The sequence below is a fragment of the Schistocerca nitens genome, chromosome 12 (assembly GCF_023898315.1).
Source record: "Schistocerca nitens isolate TAMUIC-IGC-003100 chromosome 12, iqSchNite1.1, whole genome shotgun sequence".
Taxonomy (NCBI): domain Eukaryota; kingdom Metazoa; phylum Arthropoda; class Insecta; order Orthoptera; family Acrididae; genus Schistocerca; species Schistocerca nitens.
In genome coordinates, this window is record NC_064625.1 from 193886204 (window position 1) to 193911402 (window position 25199).

Consider the following 25199-nt stretch of genomic DNA (forward strand, 5'->3'; position numbering starts at 1 on the left):
GTACGTACTTTATTTCATTACACTGATGCTCAAATATAATCAATGTTTGTACTTCTCTTATGTCCAGTGTCAGTCTTGTTTTTTTGTAATGGATCTACAGTTACTTAGCATATCATCTCTTACTTCAGACAATATTATTCCTTTCTTCACAAATATTCGAGATAGCAGAAGTACTCATCGTATCAACTTTAGCTTCACTGTTCGGGGCCCAGACACAGTCACCTGTACGTAAATCTTCTGCTACGTTTAATTTGACAGTGGCACAGCTGAATGATGTGTCTGTGCTGAAGAATACTCTGAAGCAGAAGTTCATTACAGGTACTCCCACGTTGCCTTACCACTGGACACATTGTAAACTAGATTCTGTACCGAGGGACTCGGCTACTGACCTCGTAAGACAGTGCCTCGCCCTGGCACACTGAGAAAGTTTCCGCCCGTGGTGAGCGTAACAACTCTGTTCCGTAAATCGGTGACTGCGTACACACTAGATGCAAATGCCTTACAGGTGCTTAATGAACTCTCTTATACGTACGGGCTGCCTCAATAACTTCCGACACCTCACCGAACAGAAAAAGCGCAGCTCAATTCGACTCCTGTCGGTTTCAAATACATTCTCTAATATCACATGTCTCCCTGTAGTTTCACAAGCTGTGCCAGTTAGCAATATTGTTTTTAATCAATTCTTCGTACAGAATAACGTCTCTGTATTACTTGAGCTGTAACTAATTTATGAAGTAAAGTAATAATATAATTTAAAAATAGAGGTGGCCATCTACCAGGCAACCTTAAAAATATCACTGGACAACAGGAAAATGAGGGGTAAATCACAAGACGGATTCGAAGGCATCCGTATTGCTTTGTGAACTGTTCAGTGTGGTACCTTTTGTTACTGCACGTGACACTTGATTCGTGTGTTATTTTGTCAGTAATTGAAACAATACTTGTTTGGCAAAGCCATTTATTTCTTTTCAATATGTCAGATAAATACAAATTATTGTTCAATAAATGGAGTGGTATACAATCTGCACCAGTTTCTTACATTATATAAAATAGTTATCTGTAATGTTTGTAAGCATACACATCATTTTAATAGAGGAGCTTAAAGAAGAGTTACGTGACAGGTCCAGACAAAGTTAACATAGTGTGTGCTTATCATGCATGCAGAACATTACTTTGATAATAGGATGAAAACAATAGCAATACTTTATATATATTCGTAAGTATATGTATATACCAGCAATCTGCTTATACAGGGATTTTCCTTTTTATTGCCCGGAGAGAAATTTAACACAAAATTTGGGGCCACAGATGAGTGGAGGAGACAGTCGACCAGGTTTCCTGTCTCGCAACAGTACGTACGTGTACGTACCGTTACTCTCCCTGACGACACAGATAGCAAAGCAGTAACGCACGACACTGAATTAATGGACCTTCACCTGTGCATATCTGTAAGAGAATGCCATTTCTGTATGTCTCGTTTTCTAATCCCTCCACCATCGCGATTTCCCCCTCTTCCCCTCTCCGTCTTCTCGGAAAAGCCTAATCGAATGAAGTTTTGCCAAAGATGAAGTTTCCCGGAGCTTCCGGGTCTGTTGAGGAGAAGAATTCCCTCCACAGCTTCTCAAAGACTTGTGGTGTCACCTGCACACTTTGATTCTGTAAGAGACAGACAGGTGCAGCTTTCAGTGTCATTCCTATTTCTGTATGATCAAAATCGCATTCAAGATAAAACAGAATAAAAAATAAGAATAAAAAGAATATATAAATAAATGTAAAATGACCTAATAAATAATGATTTACAATAGACATGAGACGTAGTAAAATAGAGAGAGAGAGCACAATTTAATGAAAATATATACAACGCGAAATGCATTTACAGAATACAAAAATAAAACACTGTACCACAATGGCAAGAATGGTTTATTTATATGCATGTGAGTGCTTAACAATAAACTATAAGCTCGGCAGAATGGAGATATGTGAAAGACAGGCTGTTAGAAAATTCACGGATGTAACATGAAAACAATAGAGGGTTGGAAGCTTATAAGTAATAAGCAGAATTACCAAACATGTATAGAAAATATCTGACTCATTGCTGATGATCCTTAAGGAATCTGGTCTACACCAAAACCTCCGAAACATCATTGGAATCATCTGTAGAATACCAGATGTTAAATTTAAGAGTGAATCGTTTGAACCATTCAAAATCCATGCTGGCCTCTTACAGGGGTTGAACTCTCAGCAGCACCATTTAACTGCACTTTGGAAAGAGTCGTACAAGAATGGAACAAAAATTGTCAACCAAACATCAAGACTGGAAAAAAAACTAAACTTAATTAGATAGCATTCACAGAGGATCTTGCACTACTTGCAAGTAATGAGGAGGAGGCTGAACTTGAGAAAGTAGTGACAAACATTGGATTGCAAATTGAATTAAAAATAAGATGCTAACTTACAAAGTTGTAACACCAGCTATTTGACTGAACAATAACAAACAAATCAAGGGTGTAAATAAGTTCACATAATACAGTGGAATCACAACCTGGAACTCAAATGAGAAAACCTCGACAGAGAGCAGAGAAACGAATGTGAAACAAGCACAAAGAAACACCGGGCCATCCTCCAAAGATAAACCTATTTCAACGAATGCCAAATTCAAACACTGTTTCTCTGTAGTATCGTGAAGCGAAATATGCAAACGAAAATTATTTAAGTTGGACACCACATCAGCAACAATCAAACCGAAATCAGCCAGGCTTAGTGCAGCCTCCAATTGTAGCAGCAGCAGCAGCAATGGAATCACCAATTTTAAATGAAGAGCATATTACTCCAATGACTTCAGGAAGTGTTGAAGTGGCAAGAAAAGGATCCCCATCTAGCCTAGTTGCAGTTCCTCAAATTACAACTCCAAAAATTACAGCAGAAACGACATCACACTACAAGTCAACTCGTCCAACATGAAACAGGAAAGAACCACAATGTTTTTTATGGCAAGTGATTCCAGAGAAATGTTGATTTCATCTTCTAAAACATCGCTCTGGAAAGAAAACTTCAATTGTAAAAGTGTTAAAAATGATATGTCATGTGCAGCTGTCGAACATAAGGTAGGCCAAAACAACCTAGTAAATAAGTCATCGCCGAAATTTATGCTCCTGCACCAAAATGTACAGTCCTTATCAAATAAAGTTTATGAGATAGAAATATTGTTATTAGATGAACTAAAAGAAGTGTCAGTTATATGTGTTAGTGAGCACTGGTTATCAGAAAATATGTTACATCACACAAGGATAGAGGGCTTTACCCTTTCATCTTTTTTTTTTTTTTTTTTTTTTGTAGGAAAACCTCCATGCATGGAGGAACATGCATATATGTTAGAGAGGACGTCAAACACGATAATTTAAAGTTCACTAACTAGCTAGGGGAAGAGCAAAACTTCGAAATTTCTGCTACACAACTGACAAATTTAAATATAATTGTTATTTGCATATATAGAAGCCCAGATGGAAACATAACTACTTTCATTTAAAATCTTGAGAAGGCACTTAACAGTATAAAAATAGATAGTAAAACAACCATCATAGGTGGTGACTTTAATATAGATTTCAACAAGAACTCAAAAGACAGATTAAACCTTGAGGCCTTATTAAAAACCTACAATATACATACAACTACCAAATCCCCCACCAGAGTAACCAAATCTATAGATCAGATACTAATAAATACAGATAAATATTTATACAAATCTGGAAATATGAATACAGGTTTCAGTGATCATTATGCACAGTTTATTGAATTTCCAGTAGAGACTGCAGGAAATACTGAACAACAAATGACAAGAAAAGGTAGCAATTTTAGAAAGCACAACCTAGAACACTTCAGCTACTTACTAAAAAAAGAAACATGGAATGATATAGACAACTATGAGGACACATGTAAAAAGTTTGACATGTTCATGGAAATATTCTCCCATTATTTCAATATTTCTTTTCCAGTTAAAAACCAAACATTAAAAACTAGAAAAAGAAATGTTACATGGCTGACAAAAGACATTAAAATATCATGTGCTGAAAAGAGGAGACTTTATGAAATCTCAAAAACACAAAATGTTACAGAAGAATTTCTGGTCTATTTCAAGAATTATAAGAGCGTGCTTCACAAAGTCATAAAAGAAGCTAAAAAAAAACAACAAATGATCAACATATAAAAATGGCCAGGAACAAAATGAAAGCCATGTGGAAGATAGTCAGAGAACAAGTAGGAAATGAGACCTCCCAAAATGTATATCTCCAGGTAATCCAAGATGGCAAAAAAATTACAAATCCAGAAGAAGTAGTCAATGCTTCTAATACATACTTTGCAAATATTAGTGAAAAATTACTCTCTGACATAAAATCTTCAAATAAAAATCCTGCTACAACACCATCAAATCAAAATAGAAACTGCAACTCCCTATTTCTTACTCCAACCAACCCTAAGAAAATTATACTATCAATTAGAGAGTTAAAAACAAAATTTTCAACAGGTGTGGATGAGATTCCAGATTATGCCATTAAAAATGTGGGTGACCTCATTGCAATACCATTAGCCCACATTTTCAACAGTTCATTAACAAATGGAGTCTTTCCTTCCTGCTTAAAGACAGTGAAACTGAAACCACTGTTCAAAAAGGATAAGAAAGAAGACATAGCCAATTATAGACCTATTGCCTTGCTACCTACATTTTCGAAAACACTAGAAAAAATTTTTCATAAGAGGTTGCTAGATTTTCTAGAAAAATGCAAAATATTATCCACAACCCAACACGGCTTCCGGAAAGGCCGATCAACAGAAACAGCAATATATGAATTTCTGGGTGAAGTACTCGAAAAAATTGATAGTGGACAAAAAGTAACTGGCATATGCCTCGATCTGTCTAAGGCTTTCGACATCATAGACCACACCCTATTGCTGCAGAAGCTTGAAAGAATTGGTATCAGAGTTATGCCTAACAACTGGCTTAGATCATATCTTACTGACTGCAAGCAAGTAGTAGAAATACATTTTCACAAAGAAAATAAATCAACAAGATACTATTCTGATTATAAAGCAGTAAAATATGGAGTACCGCAGGGCTCGGTACTGGGCCCCATCCTATTTTTGATATATATAAATTACCTAACATCAACCAACCAGTACCATAGCACTATCCAGTTTGCAGATGACACAAGCATATTAGTCAGCGGGGAGACTGCAGAGATACTACAGACAAGACTGTCTGAGGCATTAACAAATGTTGTAAACTGGTTGAGCCAAAACAAACTAATAATAAATAAAAGTAAAACAGTAGCATTAAATTTTCATAATGTCAAGAGAAACACTGAAGAGGATATAAGAATTCAGATGTCAGACACAGATATTGAATGTGTGCCTAATACAAAATTTCTGGGTTGTGGCTACAGGATAATCTTAGATGGGAAACTCACATTGACAACATATTAAAGAAGCTGAGTACCATGTGTTATTTAATGAGAGTGCTAGAAAACTGCTGTCATAGGGACTGTCTACTATTCTAATATACATTCTGTCCTAAAATATGGGATCACTTTCTGGGGTAACTCGCCATCCTGCCTAAAACTCTTCAGGATGCAAAAAAGAATAGTGAGAATCATGGCTGGAATAAAAAGGAACAAACCATGTAGACCATTATTTAAAAGGATGGGGATTCTTCCCCTTCCATGTATTTTCCTATTTGAAAGTAAAATGTTTATAAAGAAATATACAATAACAAATCCTAGTATCCTCCCCAAAAATGAAAATGTTCATCATCATAATACAAGACAGAAAACTGACTTTCATGTACTCCATACAAAAACCAGTTTGTGCCAAAAAGGAACATTACACCATGGAAAAATTATCTACAATAAATTGCCAAAAGAAATTAAAGTAAAGACTGATGTAAAATTTTTTAAAGCAGCATTAAAAGAATATCTGTTGACACATTGCTTTTATAGCGTGGAAGAGTTCCTCCAAAATCCTCGAGAGTCTAAGTGATGATCATGCAAATACTGTAACCATTAATACTGGCCTATAAACACATTCAGATGTAATTCTCAAGTTTCTAATGGGGTTCAAGTATAAGTTGTATACCGACTTGCCCAGTATATGAAGTAAAATTCTGTGAATGTAATTCTCTAGTGTACATGTCAATTCATAGTGTACAAGAGTTCCTCAAAAATCCTTAGAGCTTAAGTGAGGATCATGCAAATACTGTAATCGTTAATATTGGCTTATACATGTATTCAGTTGTAAACTTCAAGTTTCTAATGTGGTTTAATTATAACTTACACATTGACTTGCCCAGTATATGACGTGCTGTAAAATTTTGTGAACATAATTACCTAGTTTCTAAAGTGTTTTAATTGTAAGATATACTTTGACCTGTCCAATATCTGATGTGCTGTACTGTACATGTAAGATTTACTGGACCAATAAATACAATACAATACATCAGATATACTATAGAAGGTAGACAGAAGATATGTCACAAAAATCATTACCAAAACACACCAGATAGATGGACAATGGAGACTGCTGCCCAGTGAAGTGTGCATCGTGAAAGTGAGCCAGTAACAGGTACAGTGTGAAAAACGAGTCTCGTCTTTTCCTGACATACATCGGAATTACGATAAATGAGGCTAGTGAAGCAAATCTCCAACTACTTTTGGAACAATAAAACCAGGAATAACAGTTTCAAAGAGGTCCAGGATGATTTAGAAGTGTTAAGTATAACAACACAACAAACTGAAAACAGAAAAGGAAAGATAATTACTAGGAACAGAAACATGAGACTTAATCTAAAAATATTTAAATCAAAGCAAAACATTGTAATTGATGAAGAAAGAGCAGCCAGGTCAGAGAGACTGAAACTGTTTTGAGATAAAAAGAAAAAGGGGAAACTGAAAAGCCAAACTGCTACTTAAAACATTTCAGTTATTTAGTATCAAATCAGGAACCAAAGTGCACCGATTTTCAATTTACTGTCGAGTCCAAAGTGCACACAACTATTTTTGTTTCGTTTTTTACAGTCGAACCAACGAGAGCGGTAACACAAAGAAAAATTCAAACTCGAAAAACGTGAACCTCCCTAGCGGTTACCTTTACCACTTAAATTTTTCTTATTTTACTCAGGACTTGCCAAAAATATTTGATGTGGTTTTGAGTCTCACTTATATCTCGAAATTTTATTTCTCTTTCTTGTGTGTTAATGTAAATCATAACTTCCTCATTAAAAGTAAAATAAAGTATACGCGATACAGAACTGATCGAGAAAAATTCGTCAACACTTTTGTGACACAAATGCCGAAGCCTTCACGGCAGTTAATGAAGCCCCCATCTGAGCCAGCTCACACACGTGCACACGCGACAGAAAATTCCTGAGAAGGCATTTGTTTGAGGGTAATCCTAAAAGAAATGCCTGCAGAGTGTCGGGGACACGAAGAAACTATCAGTGTGACTGCGCGCGACACTGTTTCGACTGGTGTTTCGCTTCTCTTAGACGAGTGTGTGAGCACCTTGCCGAGATGCTCAGTCTCGGATTGGCATTTGCAGAGAACGGAGCATCCAGCTGGATGCAAACACCGTGTGTGAAGTTTGTACAGTTATTTTGTTCTTGAACTCAAAAGGTGTTGAACTGACTGAAATTCACTGCCAATTGACAGAATTGTATGGGGGATTGTGCACAGGTGTCTAAAATGTTCACAAGTGGTGCAGAGAGTTTACAGCTGGTCATACTGAAATTTGCAATGAACAAAGAATTGGGAGACTGCCAGTCTCCTAAAAGTCAGTGGCAGACTTTGAGTAAACCCTGTGTACCGGTCAGCAGATTGCCCTGAACGATCTCTGTGTTTTCCTTTGGATTTCCAGAGCCAAATTTGTCAAGATTTTAATGGAAACATTTACAGAAGACAACAAATGACAAGTTTATTCTTCCCTCAAATTTCTTTGCCACTTTGCAGACAAAAAGGACAAAATTTTTGGATTCATAAGAAAATTTGGCAGCCAATATTGTCTGACATTTTTATTTTATTTCTGCAATGACCAGTTTTGACAGTGTCTAGGTGTCATCTTCAGATCTACAATGGACCGAGAGAAAACTTTACTGTGACGACCCACACAACTGTACAACTGGAATACTGAGGGAGAACAACGTAATAACCAGATCTCGCAATACTTTTTTTATACACCCTCTGGAAATGATATTACTGTGAATGGGTCATACAACGGTAATGAGATCATACCCCACTTATAAAACAAAGGTGTCATATTGGCCTGCCAAATATGTAAAACAGAGAAAATAAAAAGTCCGTAGCTCCAACAGTTGCCCCGGAGGAGAGGCTCGCTTGTAGACGGATCCATTACATCCACTGCGAACCGGAAAAGACCGAGTGGGCGTGCAGCACAAGTGTCGAGAGTAGTTACACGCTCGGTCAACAGGTGGTGTAAGTGAGCCATTATATCAATTATTAATTACTCTTTAAAACAAACAGTTGTAATTACCAGATACATTGACATAGAAATGGTTATTATATCGCGGAAAAACTACCTATCAAACTACCTATCAAAATAACCAAGAGCATTTAAATGATGTCCCAACATGTGCCAAAAACTGTCATTTCAAACCTGAATCACTGAAACACTTAAGATTGTACGCTGATACATTTACAGCTCGTTTATAAATGCAGATAAATTAATTTTCAAAGGTGACAATAAATACAGACGTAGCCCTACACTGTCAGCTGCTAGTGTGAGGCACCTATGGATAGGAACTTACTTAGAAAGTAGTATAAAAGGTAGGCTGGACATTTTCAGACATTAGTTTTATAAGTATTACATACATACAATTGTTTGAGACTATCAGGTGCAGGGCTGCAACTTTCACTTACAAGAGGAAGCAAAATACGGATGTGCTTATTTAAGAAAATCAGATATAGGAGTTTGCTCCCCCCCCCCTCCCCCCCCCCCCCCATCTCCTGGATAAACACAAGAGCCAGGTAACATTAGCCTGGTTATACTAGGCTGGAAAAACCATGTAGGTGCACTGCATATTAAAATACAGCAGTAAGTAGCAGAATAAAAAAAATGAAATACATCGTAACATGGTAACACATTGGAGTACATCACTAAGTACACTATGGGTAAGCTCTAGCAAATCACCCACAATAGGGAAATGCACTTATAATCATTTATCTACTAGTGGCTAATATTGTGACAGAAAACACGAGAAGACTATCACATTTTTCATTACTGCTGCTTACTGTGGTATTTACATGGTTTTTTCAGCCAGGCTACCATTACCTGTCTCCTGTGTTTGTTTATCCAGGGAGGCACACCCCTATACCTGATTTTCTTAAATAAGTACATCCGTATTTTGCGTCCTCCGGTAAGCCAAAGTTGCACACAGTCTTAAATAATTGTGTGTATACAATACCTAAAAAACTGATGTACGAAAATTTTCAGCCTACCTTTTATACTACTTTCAAAGTATGTTCTTTTTATATTTGATAGGCCATTTGTCACAATAAGACATCTGTGATATCCTGTCCATAGGTGCTTTACACTAACAGCTGGCATTCTGAGCATATTGTAATGTTCTTTCTTTCTTTTTTTTTTTTTTTCATTATTAAATTTATTTTTCCACAATATTAAAAAAAATGCATCCCTTTATCCAAAGTGTATATTGGCATGTCAGAGGTGTACTCCTATGGTATTCTGTCTGTTGCTGACATACAATTTGAATGTCTGTGTGACAAAGTGTCAGTAAATTCGTGTGGATGATCTTGTTAGTGGCTATACCTGTAAGTAGTGTCAACTTTGAAAAGTTACTTTATCTGCCTTTACAAACAAGCTATAAATATAGTTGTGTACAGTCTAAATGTTTTGCCTATTCAGGTTTGAACTGACAGTTTTTACTGTGTGTTGTGATATTATTTAAATGCTGTCATTGTTTTCACTTGAGGCATTACATAAGTTTCCATTATATAATAAATATTCCTTCATCAGTGCATCTAGCGAGTACAATTTTGTGTTTCAAAAAATATTTAATAATCCGTGTAACGGCTCACTTATGCCACCTGTGGACCTAGTGTGTAACCGTCCAATGACACTTTTGCTGCTTGCTCACTCAGTCTTTGCTGCTATGCAGTAACTATAACTGGTCCATTTATGAACTTGCCTCCACTCCAGGGCACACTGTTGGTGCCATGTACTGTTTATTTACTCTGTTTTATGTATTCTGCAAACTAATGTAGTACCTTTGTTTTGTAAATGAAGTGTGCTCTCATCACATTTGTGTGACTTATTCCAAAATGTATGTAAAGAGTACCACCATACCTGATTATTATGTTGTTTTCCTGCAATATACTGGCTGTACAGTTGTGTGGATTCTAGTAATAATGTTTTCTTCTGCTTCATTGTAGATCCGAAGATGACAACTACACTCTGTCAAAACTGGTCATTATGGAAATTAAATAAAAATAAAAATATGACAACAAGCAATCATGACTGTCAAATACTCTTGTTTACCAAATATCAGATTGCTCCCAGCAGGGAGTCCATCTTATATTTTTGGACTGAATTCTCAAGGGTGAAGAACATAACTGCATTTCACATGTGAGTTCAAATGACAACATGAGGGTGGCAGCATTCTCCTTCACCCGAGCCATGAAGACGAAACAGAGTCGGCCAATAAATTTGTGGCAACTGTGTTTCGGGATCAAAATGGGATATTGTCAGCTGACTTTATGCCACTGGCACGATAACAGACACTGACAGGTCCTGTGAAACACTGAAAAACCTCATATGGGCAATTCAGAACTGGAAAAGAATGAATACTGAGAGGCGGTGTAAGTATTCTTGTCTACCCGCCATCTGTCAAACTGGAAAAGGCCGAATGGAATGTCATCTGTAGTCCAAACTTGACACACAACCTGTTTTCTAAGTTGAAAACACATTTGACAGGATTCAGCTCCAACAAGAAGGTGAAAGATGAAGAATAATTCCTGCTCCTACCCAAGACTGAACCCCAAACCTCCACAGCTAGAGTCTAGCACTGTAACCACAAGACCTTGTAACGATACAGCCTCCCCCAAAATTCATAAGAAATGTCTGATACCACCTTTTTTTAATTTTATTTTTTATGCATCTGGATAGTTATCGGACAATTCAGTGCTTCCTAAGGCCTTGTACGTATGTCTTTATATACATCATTCTGTCATATTTGATAAACTTGGTATTCATTGTGAAGTTGTATGAGATGTTCTAGAAGATCGTGCGTTGTCATCATTATCGAGAGATTGTAGTCATTAACACAATTACGTACAAATGCTGGATTGAATGTATAATAAAGAAATTAAAGGGATAAATATTTTGCAGAAAATATTAAGATGCTGTGGAAGTGTTGGCATACGTGTCTGGCGCCTCTACTTACCGTAATTACAATCGAGTAACGAATTAACACAAAGAACCTAATCATCTTGAGAAACGGCTTGAAAGTTATTAGCAAGCGATATATTTTCGTTTGGTATTTATTTTTATGTCTTCCTCTGCAATTAATAGTCCTTGTAATTACATTTCTACTTAACTCTCCACTTGTTTACAACTCACAGTTTTGGAATTTCAGAATTTGAGGCTTTATTTGTAACTTTCTCATATGCAGTCGGATAAAACACAAGATTTGTAATACCATTACATGTTAGTAATCAAATCCAAACTGTAATTAATTACGTAACTAAAATAATATGAGAGACATTATTGTAATTAAAGTTCAGAATGATTTTTTTATGGAAAACTAAAGATATTACTAGAAAAGATTGTTATTCAAATATTGTATTTTATACCTTATTTGGCTGTAACATCAGTTTCTTTAAGTTTTGTAAATTTTAATTGCAACACTGAAATTATACAAAATTAATAATGGAATGTTTTGTGAGCAATTGTTAAAATTCTATACAAGGGAAAGCAGCGAGGCTGTGAGTCAGTCAGTCAGTTGTTGCGTTGATGTTGAGTCTGCTTGAGAGTCTGTTTGTCAAAGTGATCAGCGATGTCTGTGAAGTGCTTTGTTTAAATGTGTTGAGAATGCAGTTCTGTTGTCAATTAATAATGAGAAGTTTCAAATTTATGTTCTTCCATCAAAATGAACTCCAGGAAAAAGTTAAGTAATTTTAAGCAATGATCAAGAAGAATGTAGTATTGTTATAATTGGTGGAGTTGAGCTGGGATTTGATGACTGAAATTGGAAGTGTGTTTAATGAGTGATTGTTTCAGGCTATGTAAGAAACCAGTAGAAGAGAGAAACGATGACAGCTTTTGTCCAGATAATTATTTGAGGCGACAGTCTACAGTAAAACTGAAGAAAAAAAAAATCATTGTCTGCTGTGGGAAGATCGCAAATCATCTGTCGAATATCACTACCTGATGATAATGGACCAAATTCTCAGACTGCGCTGCTGGAATTCATATAAGCAACAGTTTATTTTCTTAATTACTGTTTTTGTGAAAGTGACGAACATTTGTGTGGGAAGTTTTTTTTTTTTTTTTTACTATGGCTGATAAAAAGTGTGTAGGTGGTGAACCAAATGGAAAACACTTTGGACCTAGGATAAAGTATCAGTGATCGAGGTTTTGATGGAGAGGGTTGTTAATGCAGCATCTGAAAGAAGCGAAGGAACAAATGGGACAGATTAGGCAAGATATTGGTCAGCAAGGTCTACAGCTGAGTCAGGAATTCAGTGAACAAATGGCAGAATTAAAGACTACTGTTACTGAAAATACTAATCAGATAAGGGAAATCCAGGAGGGTTTGGCAGCACTAAAAATTACTTTTGAGACAGGGGAGGGTGAACTCAATGCTCGTGTAGGAGCAGTGGAGGAACGGGTTGATGTATTAGAAACTAATTTCACACAAGAGTTGTCCAAAAATGAGGAAAGATTCAAAAAACTAGATAAACACGTAGGAGTAGAAAATTCTAAACTAAGTAGAGGTTGTTCAGACTAGGAGAATCTTAGAAGAAAAAGTAGAAGCTTACAAAAGGAACTCTGAGCTAAAAGCTTATAGACATTTCCAATCAAATAAGTAATGTAGGTCTAAAGTGTGATGAAAAATAGATTTATGTAAAAATAATGTTGTAGATTTAAGTAAGAAAGTTGTAGAATTACAAGAGGGTGTAGCCCAAAGAAATTTTCGTAGCAATTTTAACTGCGTAGGGGGTGGCATACCTTTAAAATGCTTTCCAGGAGATGGAAAATTGCATCCTGTTGATTTTTTACAGCATCGTCAGGATAAGTTTAGTAATGACATGACAGACAATGTTAAAATTAAATTTGTTAAGTGATTTTTGGATGGAGAAGAAATCTTATGGCCCAATCAGAATGTAAATTCTACCATGTCATATGATGAATTTGAGAGAAAGTTCTTAAATAAGTTTTGGTCAGAATCTGAACAAGATAGGATTAAAAGTGAGTTTTTGAATGGTCGAGTGTATAGGGAAGGTGATTGTAGCTTGAAGTGTTTTTGTGAATGCCAATTGAGGAAATTAGTACACTTAGACAAACCTTTTGACGGACTAATACAAATAGATTGTTTAGGGAAGTAGACTGTATCACAAAAAAATGTGATGCAGAATTAAATTGCAAATACACACTAAGATTGTACACCAGAATGTACAGTCATTAACAAACAATGTTGATGAAATAAATATATTCCTCAATAGTGAATGGAACGATGTTTCAGTGTTACGTTTTTGTGAGCACTGGCTACAAAATTATTATTTTCAGTACTTAAAAATAATGCATTTCAACCTTGCAAACTGCTTTTGTAGAATGGAATTGAAACATGGGGGAACTTGTATATATGTAGGAGAAAATATAGATTATATCTAAAAACAAAGTTGATGAGACTTACCAAACAAAAGCACTGGCAGGTCGATAGATACACAAACAAACACAAACATACACACAAAATTCAAGCTTTTGCAACAAACGGTTGCTTCATCAGGAAAGAGGGAAGGAGAGGGAAAGACGAAAGGATGTGGGTTTTAAGGGAGAGGGTAAGGAGTCATTCCAATCCCGGGAGCGGAAAGACTTACCTTAGGGGGAAAGAAGGACAGGTATACACTCGCACACACACACACACATCCATCCGCACATACACAGACACAAGCACACATTTGTAGAGGCAAAGAGTTTGGGCAGAGATGTCAGTTGAGGCGGAAGTAAAGAGGCAAAGATGTTGTTGAAAGACAGGTGAGGTATGAGTGGCGGCAACTTGAAATTAGCGGAGGTTGAGCCCTGGCGGATAACGAGAAGAGAGGATATACTGAAGGGCAAGTTCCCATCTCTGGAGTTCTGAAGGGTTGGTGTTAGTGGAAAGTATCCAGATAACCCGGACGGTGTAACACTGTGCCAAGATGTGCTGGCCGTGCACCGAGGCATGTACAGTCATTAACAAACAATGTTGATGAAATAAATATATTCCTCAACACTGTCTGCCTGTGTCCATTCATGCGAATGGACAGTTTGTTGCCGGTCATTCCCACATAGAAAGCTTCACAGTGTAGGCAGGTCAGTTGGTAAATCACGTGGGTGCTCTCACACGTGGCTCTGCCTTTGATCGTGTACACCTTCCGGGTTACAGGACTGGAGTAGGTGGTGGTGGGAGGGTGCACGGGACAGGTTTTACACCGGGGGCGGTTACAAGGGTAGGAGCCAGAGGGTAGGGAAGGTGGTTTGGGGATTTCATAGGGATGAACTAACAGGTTACGAAGGTTAGGTGGATGGCAGAAAGACACTCTTGGTGGAGTGGGGAGGATTTCATGAAGGATGGATCTCATTTCAGGGCAGGATTTGAGGAAGTCGTATCCCCACTGGAGAGACAGATTCAGAGTCTGATCCAGTCCCGGAAAGTATCCTGTCACAAGTGGGGCACTTTTGGGGTTCTTCTGTGGGAGGTTCTGGGTTTGAAGGGAGGAGGAAGTGGCTCTGGTTATTTGCTTCTGTACCAGGTCGGGAGGGTAGTTGCGGGATGTGAAAGCTGTTTTCAGGTTGTTGGTGTAATGGTTCAGGGATTCCAGACTGGAGCAGATTCATTTGCCACGAAGACCTAGGCTGTAGGGAAGGGACCGTTTGATGCGGATTAGGTGGCAGCTGTCCTAATGGAGGTACTGTTGCTTGTTGGTGGGTTTGATGTGGACGGACGTGTGAAGCCGGCCATTGGACAGATGGAGGTCAACGTCAAGGAAAGTGGCATGGGATTTAGAGTAGGAACAGGTGTATCTGATGGAACCAAAGGAGTTGAGGTTGGAGAGGAAATTTTGTTCTTCTTCACTGTGAGTCCAGATAATGAAGATGTCATTAATAAATCTGTACCAAAATTTGGGTTTGCAGGCCTGGGTAACCAAGAAGGCTTCCTCTAAGCGACCTATGAATAGGTTGGCGTACGAGGGGGCCATCCTGGTACCCATGGCTGTTCCCTTTAATTGTTGGTATGTCTGGCCTTCAAAAGTGAAGAAGTTGTGGGTCAGGAAGAAGCTGGCTAAGCCCCCACAGAACATATCCCTGCCTACGTAGATCAACACCTTCAACCCATTGCATGCAGTGTCCCATCCTTCATCAAAGACACCAACCACTTTCTCGAACGCCTGGAATCCTTACCCAGTCTGTTACCCCCGGAAACCATCCTTGTAACCATTGATGCCACTTCCTTATATACACAAATATTCCGCACATCCAGGGCCTCGCTGCGATGGAGCACTTCCTTCCACACCGATCACCTGCCACCCTACCTAAAACCTCTTTCTGTTGTGTCTAGTTCATACTGTCTAGACACAATGAGGTAGCTAGGTGCACGCTAAACTAACGCAGACGGGCTTGAAGTACTGGAACAGGAGACTTATTAATGCACTAAAGAAAAGTACGTACTTTTATAATACTTAACTTTATTCTCTTGTTGGAATACATCTCTCTTGAATATTAGTACGCTATAAGCACTGATACAAATGGCGCCTTGCTAGGTAGTAGCTATGGACTAAGCTGAAGGCTATTCAATCTGTCTCTCGGCAAATGAGAGGAAAGCTTCGTACGTCTGGTCGCAAGCTATGTAGTCCGTACAACTGGGGCGAGGTCTAGTCCGTGTCTTGTGACCTGCCATGTGGTGGCGCTAGGTTTGGGATTACACAGTGGCGACACGCGGGTCCGACATGTACTACAGGACCGCGGCCGATTTAAGTTACCACCTAGCAAGTGTGGTGTCTAGCGGTGACACCACACTTTCCTCATTACCTTAGCCAGCTTCTTCCTGACCCACAACTTCTTGTCTTTTGAAGACCAGACATACCAACAATTCAAGGGAACAGCCATGGGTACCAGGATGGCCCCCTCGTACGCCAACCTATTTATGGGTCGCTTAGAGGAAGCCTTCTTAGTTACCCAGGCCTGCAAACCCAAAGTTTGGTACAGATTTATTAATGACGTCTTCATGATCTAGACTCACAGTGAAGAAGAACTCCAGAATTTTCTCTCCAACCTCAACTCCTTTGGTTCCATCAGATTCACCTGTTCCTACTCTAAATCCCATGCCACTTTTCTTGACATTGACCTCCATCTGTCCAATGTCCAGCTTCACACGTCCGTCCACATCAAACCCACCAACAAGCAACAGTACCTCCATCATGACAGCTGCCACCCATTCCACATCAAACAGTTCCTTCCCTACAGCCTAGGTCTTCATGGCAAACGAATCTGCTCCAGTCCGGAATCCCTGAACCATTACACCAACAACCTGAAAACAGCTTTCGCATCCCGCAACTACCCTCCCGACCTGGTACAGAAGCAAATAACCAGAGCCACTTCCTCCTCCCTTCAAACCCAGAACCTTCCACAGGAGAACCCCAAAAGTGCCCCACTTGTGACAGGATACTTTCCGGGACTGGATCAGACTCTGAATGTGTCTCTCCAGTGGGGATATGACTTCCTCAAATCCTGCCCTGAAATGAGATCCATCCTTCATGAAATCCTCCCCACTCCACCAAGAGTGTCTTTCTGCCATCCACCTAACCTTCGTAACCTCTTACTTCATCCCTATGAAATCCCCAAACCACCTTCCCTACCCTCTGGCTCCTACCCTTGTAACCGCCCCTGGTGTAAAACCTGTCCTGTGCACCCTCCCACCACCACCTACTCCAGTCCTGTAACCCGGAAGGTGTACACGATCAAAGGCACAGCCACGTGTGAGAGCATTCACGTGATTTACCAACTGACCTGCCTACACTGTGAAGCTTTCTATGTGGGAATGACCAGCAACAAACAGTCCATTCGCATGAATGGACACAGGCAGACAGTGTTTATTGGTAATGAGGATCACCCTGTGGCTAAACATGCCTCGGTGCACGGCCAGCACATCTTGGCATATATCCTCTCTTCTCGTTATCCGCCAGGCCTCAACCTCCGCTAATTTCAAGTTGCCGCCACTCATACCTCACCTGTCTTTCTACAACATATTTGCCTCTTTACTTCCGCCTCGACTGACATCTCTGCCAAAACTCTTTGCCTTTACATATGTCTGCTTGTGTCTGTGTATGTGCGGATGGATATGTGTGTGTGTGTGCGAGTGTATACCTGTCCTTCTTTCCCCCTAAGGTAAGTCTTTCCGCTCCCGGGATTGGAATGACTCCTTACCCTCTCCTTAAAACCCACATCCTTTCGTCTTTCCCTCTCATTCCCTCTTTTCTGATGAAGCAACTGTTTGTTGTGAAAGCTTGAATTTTGTGTGTATGTTTGTGTTTGTTTGTGTATCTATCGACCTGCCAGTGCTTTTGTTTGGTAAGTCTCTTCATCTTTGTTTTTAGATATATTTTTCCCACGTGGAATGTTTCCCTGTATTATATTCATATCAGAAAATATAGATTATAAGAGTATAGCATCTGTTTGCAAACTTGGTTTGAAAGAGACTTTGAAATCTCAGATGTTGAGTTAATGTCTGAAAAAACTTTTATTTTATGTGTGTATAGATCTCCTCTTAGCAACATAAGTGTCTTTTTTTTTTTTTTTTTTTTTTTTTTTTAATGGACCTTGCTTTAGGCAAACTTAAGACAACTGGGAAAACAGTGGTACTATGTGGTGATTTTAATATTGACTTTCTGAGCCATAGCCCTCACAGAGAAACGTTTTTAAATATTACAAAAGCCTACAATCTTTGTGTGACTATTAGCTCCCCAACACATGTAACAAAAACTAGTGTCACTCTCCTTGATCAGGTATGTGTAAACATGGACAAGTGTACACCAGGAAACTTTGATACTGGCTATAGTGACCACCTTTCACAATTACTGACCATACCTGTAAATCACATTTCGACCAGTATAGAAAATGTCATCCATAAAAGAATTTATAATAGAGAAAATATTGAATACTTCCAGTACCTAATCAGCGAACATTCTTGGAGAGAAGTATGTGATACCTTTAGTACCAACGAAAAGATCGAAAATTTTTTGAACATTTTCACACATAACTTTGACATAGCCTTTCCACAAAGGAAAGTGATTTCCAAAAGCACTGATAGATTCAAAAACTGGATTACATCAGGTATTAGAGTATCTTGTAAAAGGAAGAGGGAACTTTTTCTGCAGTCAAAAACTCACAGCAATCCAGAATTTATTAATTATTTCAAAAAATACAAGTTAATTTTGAAACGGGTCATAAAAGAGGCAAAAATTAAGGAAAATGACAAATATATTATGAAGTCATCCAATAAAACTAAGTCCATGTGGAAAGCTGTGCAGAATCTTACGGGGAAAAAGACAACTTACAAAAATATTGTGATATCACATGATGGCAAGAATGTCACTGACCCTAGGTCAGTTGCAAACAGTATTCTTATAATGCAACTGTTGCTGGAAAATTAGTGAAGGAAAAATTTGGAAATCCACCTAGTACAACATGTAAAGAACTTTCATCTATAGAAATAAATAATATAATCATGTTCCTCAGTCCAGTAAGCCAAACAGAGCTCCTAACTACCATTAATTCACTGAAGAGTAAGTATTCAACTGGTATTGATGATATTCCAGATTATATTATAAAAATAACAGTAAGACAAATACTTTCACCTTTATTGGACATATGCAATTCATCCTTATCATGTGGTGTCTTCCCTCAACAACTAAAAATGGCAAAGGTAATACCCCTATATAAAAAAGGTGATCATCAATGTATTGGTAACTCTAGGCCTGTGTCTCTATTGTCAGGGTTTTCGAAAATTATTGAAAAAGTGTTCCTTTCAAAACTAATTACATTCTTTGACAAGAATAATATTATTTCTGGATGTCAACGTGGCTTCAGACCACAGCGATCAATTGAAACAGCTACTTTCAGTCTGATAAACCATGTCTTAAATGCAGTGGACAACCACAGAAATATCTCCGGTTTATTCTTGGTCCTAACAAAAGCTTTTGATGTGATTGATCATTCTATACTCCTGAGGAAGTAAGCCAAATCTTAAATGGAGCACTCATATCACATCCCTAACTTCAAAACTAGCAAAAATGAGCTATGTAGTAAGAATTCTCTGCAACAATACTAGTGTAGAAACAGTTAGGGCTGTATACTTTGCTCGTGTACATTCAATACTGTTGCTCGTGTACATTCAATACTGAAATACGGTATCATTTTCTGGGGAAATGTACACCAGGCCATAACAATTTTCAGGAAACAAAAGGCTATTATGGTATGGTATGGTGTAAGAGGTGTGCCAAATCAGTGGATTGAATCATATTTGGAATATCGCTCTCAGGTAACTGAAATTAAGTACATGGAAGGAAATGAACTCCAGGTACACCTTTCAGAACCATGTGGACTAACCCAAGGTGTTCCACAGGGCTACATTTTAGGTCCCTTTCTTTTTCTGGTCTACATTAATGATTTCCCATCACATATTAGGGATTCTGTACCAGGACTGTTTGCAGATGACACCAGTCTATTGATTGAAGGGAATAAAGAAGAAAATCTTACCACATCTGCCAAAGATATTACAAAAAGAGTGTCTGAATGGTTTGCCAAAAACAGGCTAATAGTTAATCCCCAAAAAACGGTACTCATGAATTTCCACACTGATCAAAATCGGTACAACCTGTAATATGTATAGATAACCAAAACATTACTGCTGTCAATGAAACTAAATTTCTTGGGATTCATATCCAGGAGAATCTTAAATGGAGCACTCATATCACATTCCTAAATTCAAAACTAGCAAACATGAGCTATGTAGTAAGAATTCTCTGCAACAATACTAGTGTAGAAACAGTTAAGGCTGTATACGTTGCTCATGTACATTCAATACTGTTGCTCGTGTACATTCAATACTGAAGTATGGTATCATTTTCTGGGGAAATGTACAGCAGGTCATAACAATTTTCAGGAAACAGAAGGCTATTATAAGAATAATGAAACGAGTGAGCAGCAGAAAACCATGCAAACCTTCTTTTTAATGGTCTAAAGATCCTACCCCTTCCTTGCATTTATATACTGGAAGTAGTCATGCATGTCAAAAAAAGCATACTACGAAAAGAAAACCTTTTTCCTCAAAAAAAAGTGTCCATGATTACAGTACCAGGTCAGACAGTGACATACATGTTAATCATTGTAACACAACATTATGCCAAAAAGGTGTATATCATGCTGGAACAAAACTTTACAACAGATTACCAAGACATATAAAATTTCTTCCTGAACTACAAAGCTTTAAAAAGTCTGTGACAGCCTACCTTCTGAAAAACTGCTACTATTCAATCTCACAGTATCTTATGCAAGAAAAAATGTAATTTGTATCTTTAATTGTAGAAATAAGTTATAAATATATAGTATTTCAGAAATTTGTAATTATTAACTGTATAGATCCAATTTGTCATAAAAATTTTAATCATGTATGTTTGATGTTTGAAAAACCAATAGCTAAAAAAGGTATTCTGTCCAATATATGTACTGAAAAAGAGATTTATATGGATAAATAAATAAATAAATAAAATATATGCCTTAAAAAAGAGATAACTGAAAAGAGTACAGTGGGAATTGATCTATTGACCAGACGACTCTATAGACCAGTTCTTGAGATATGTAGATAAGTTGGATAGAGCCTTTGAGAGAAATGGGAGGTTAAGTAATGTCAGATTTGGCAATCAACCATCTGGGGGGTGGAATTAAAGCAGGAATCAAGGCAGGAGTAATAATGAAAATCAGATTAATATTAGTGGTTACAATAGAAGCGATAATAGATGGATCAATCATATTAATGGGAGTGGAAACAGAGGACATGACAACAGGGGAGACCTTGGGAGAATAGTACTCAGACAATTAGATAATCACCAATCAGGACGAAGCAGTTTAAACTGACGGATGCCCCATTGGGAGCCTGTCAGTTAGGGGCAAGAAATTTGTACTGAAATCAGGCTAAACACCACCGGCCTAGGGACATCGAAAATAAAAGACAGAGTAATTGAAGATATTGGAGTGGAAATGACAGAATTAATGTAAGAAGAGCACATCAGATTAGCAAATTACAGTTTGACAGTAACTTCTGCAAAAGTATGAATGAAAGTGTGGAAGATAGAAGTATTAACATCTGTAAGAATGTTGAAGAGGTTCCGTTAGAGGAAGAAACTATATCAAATCTATATAATCAGTGTGGTGAAGAAATTTGTGAAGAAAATGTTGGTTCTGATAATAATCTTGATGAGTTTGGATTAAGTAAATTAATGGAGGGAGAATCTAACCCTGTTAAGCACTTAAGTGATTGTACCTGTACTAGTGTACTTGTCAACAATTCTGATGATCATTGTAAAGATGTTGTGGAAGTATCTAGTATTAGAGCTGATAGCATGTGTGGTAATATTGACAGTGAAAGTGCCAGTAGTAATGATGAATGGGAGGAAGAATTAGATAGCATGGTGTACATGGAGGTTAAAGAAGATTTAATTAATGATGAAGAAAATGATGTCAGTAGTATTTGTGAAGAATATGAGAATCAGATTGTATCATCAGATAAGGAACATGTGGACAGACATAATGATTTAGATGTGATGCTAGAAACTTTATGGGATACTTACAAGGGTTATAGTGACAGTGACAGAGTAAAAAAGGTCATCAAGATTATTTGTGAAGAACTGCATTCCAACTGGGAAGGTAGAACCAATCAGCAGGCTTACAGTGAGATCAGTTCCGGGAAAAGTAGACAGTGTGTAAAAGAGGGACATGACATCAAGCAATCTTCTGATGTAGCTGTAAGTAAAATTCAGACAAGTAAGAGAAATTGTGCAGGCAAAAATGGTATAAATGACTTGGACTTTAGAGAGATTGAAGATGATTTGTTGCATGAAGAAGAGGAAAGCAGGAAGGAAAAAGTTTTAGATTGCTTGTATGTACATATAAAAGCTGCAAATTATGAGGGAGTTTGCCTCTTGGACACATGTAGTCCTGTTTGTGCCATTTCTGAAAAATTTAGAGACCAGATAAGACATAGTGCTGACTTTGAAGAATATCCTGTAATTGGAATCAAAATTAAGGGAGCAACTGGTAGGCACGGCACAGTTGTAAACAGGGAAGCCTTAATATCTTTCACCATTAATGATGTACAATATAACCAAGGATGTTTTGTAGTACTTGGCCTCAATGAAAATATTTTGTTTGGAATGAATTGGATACAAAGAGTAAATGCAGATTTTGACTGGAATAACAAAAAGTTTAGGTTTACCAACACAAAGATAGATGTAACACATGTGACTGAACTAATCATCCAAAACTGTATAGAAAACAATTTTCAAATTAGAAGAGTGATTTGTGCAAATGAAAAGATTGACATTAATGAGGAAGACAGTGAAGAAGAATGCAGTGAAGACAAGTATGTTGAATTAGTGGCTGGAAGTCCAGATGAAGAACAGACAGATCAATTAGGTAGTTTGTTGTGGGAATACAAAGATATGTTTAGTGAGAAACCTGGGAAAGTGGAAACCTACGAATGTAGACTTAAACTAAAACTTCGCAAACCAGTTTTTGTCAAACTGTATGAAGTAAGTGTTAAACACCAAGAAAAAATGAGATGATGAAAATGCTCTCAGGAGGACACACGTTTGTGTCAAGTGCGTGGTGAGCACCAGGTCTCCGAGCTATGTAGCATTCTATTTTCTTCTTTTCGCTTTCGGATGCTACATCTTTACTCGTCTATAAACCTGTAATGAAGCTATCTCTTACTGAAAATACTATCCATTCTCTGTAGTATAAGTTTTCCGTATGTAATATGACTATTGAGTGACACGATTTGAGGAATAATTTGAAAATTTAAACTGTGTACTAAATTTGAATTTCTCACAGCAATGATTGACTAATAACTTAAAAATGCTTTTGTAATTCTTAAGATGTGTAAATAATGCTTCTTTAAGTATTTCAGACAATAGTTAACTACTATGATACAAATATAAGTAAAAAGGACATTTCAAAAACTAATTCATGAGTAATGCGTTGTGTAAAAGATAATTTTCTAGATCCATATGTCTGTGTATTTTACAGTGTGTAATATTTATAAGTAAACTACTGTTAGCATTTTCATGACAGAATAGAAGCTGGAAGGATATAAGATAATGGAGATTATTGTAGTTATGGTCTGTAGAGCATGTATTTGATTTGTGGGTGGTTCTTTGAGAATTACAGGCATGGTCACGATTTCTGACTTTGCTAATGAGATGAACAAATGGACAATGGTAAAGATGTACATACACTCCTGGAAATGGAAAAAAGAACACATTGACACCGGTGTGTCAGACCCACCATACTTGCTCCGGACACTGCGAGAGGGCTGTACAAGCAATGATCACACGCACGGCACAGCGGACACACCAGGAACCGCGGTGTTGGCCGTCGAATGGCGCTAGCTGCGCAGCATTTGTGCACCGCCGCCGTCAGTGTCAGCCAGTTTGCCGTGGCATACGGAGCTCCATCGCAGTCTTTAACACTGGCAGCATGCCGCGACAGCGTGGACGTGAACCGTATGTGCAGTTGACGGACTTTGAGCGAGGGCGTATAGTGGGCATGCGGGAGGCCGGGTGGACGTACCGCCGAATTGCTCAACACGTGGGGCGTGAGGTCTCCACAGTACATCGATGTTGTCGCCAGTGGTCGGCGGAAGGTGCACGTGCCCGTCGACCTGGGACCGACCCCAGCGACGCACGGATGCACGCCAAGACCGTAGGATCCTACGCAGTGCCGTAGGGGACCGCACCGCCACTTCCCAGCAAATTAGGGACACTGTTGCTCCTGGGGTATCGGCGAGGACCATTCGCAACCGTCTCCATGAAGCTGGGCTACGGTCCCGCACACAGTTAGGCCGTCTTCCGCTCACGCCCCAACATCGTGCAGCCCGCCTCCAGTGGTGTCGCGACAGGCGTGAATGGAGGGACGAATGGAGACGTGTAGTCTTCAGCGATGAGAGTCGCTTCTGCCTTGGTGCTAATGATGGTCGTATGCGTGTTTGGCGCCGTGCAGGTGAGCGCCACAATCAGGACTGCATACGACCGAGGCACACAGGGCCAACACCCGGCATCATGGTGTGGGGAGTGATCTCCTACACTGTCCGTACACCACTGGTGATCGTCGAGGGGACACTGAATAGTGCACGGTACATCCAAACCGTCATCGAACCCATCGTTCTACCATTCCTAGACGGCAAGGGAACTTGCTGTTCCAACAGGACAATGCACGTCCGCATGTATCCCGTGCCACCCAACTTGCTCTAGAAGGTGTAAGTCAACTACCCTGGCCAGCAAGATCTCCGGATCTGTCCCCCATTGAGCATGTTTGGGACTGGATGAAGCGTCGTCTCACGCGGTCTGCACGTCCAGCACGAACGCTGGTCCAACTGAGGCGCCAGGTGGAAATGGCATGGCAAGCCGTTCCACAGGACTACATCCAGCATCTCTACGATCGTCTCCATGGGAGAATAGCAGCCTGCATTGTTGCGAAAGGTGGATATACACTGTACTAGTGCCGACATTGTGCATGCTCTGTTGCCTGTGTCTATGTGCCTGTGGTTCTGTCAGTGTGATCATGTGATGTATCTGACCCCAGGAATGTGTCAATAAAGTTTCCCCTTCCTGGGACAATAAATTCACGGTGTTCTTATTTCAATT

General features: G+C 38.7%; 1 protein-coding gene across 1 annotated transcript in view; it reads right to left on the reverse strand.

The window, feature by feature from the left end:
* Positions 1-941: 941 nt before the first annotated feature.
* The window catches only part of LOC126214861 (calexcitin-2-like), a 425189-nt gene continuing 400931 nt past the window's right edge, over positions 942-25199 (reverse strand). Inside the window, exon 7 of the mRNA XM_049941498.1 lies at positions 942-1656. Within this exon, the coding sequence (XP_049797455.1) occupies positions 1540-1656 (117 nt within the window). The 3' untranslated portion in view covers positions 942-1539. The remainder of the gene's footprint in view (positions 1657-25199) is intronic.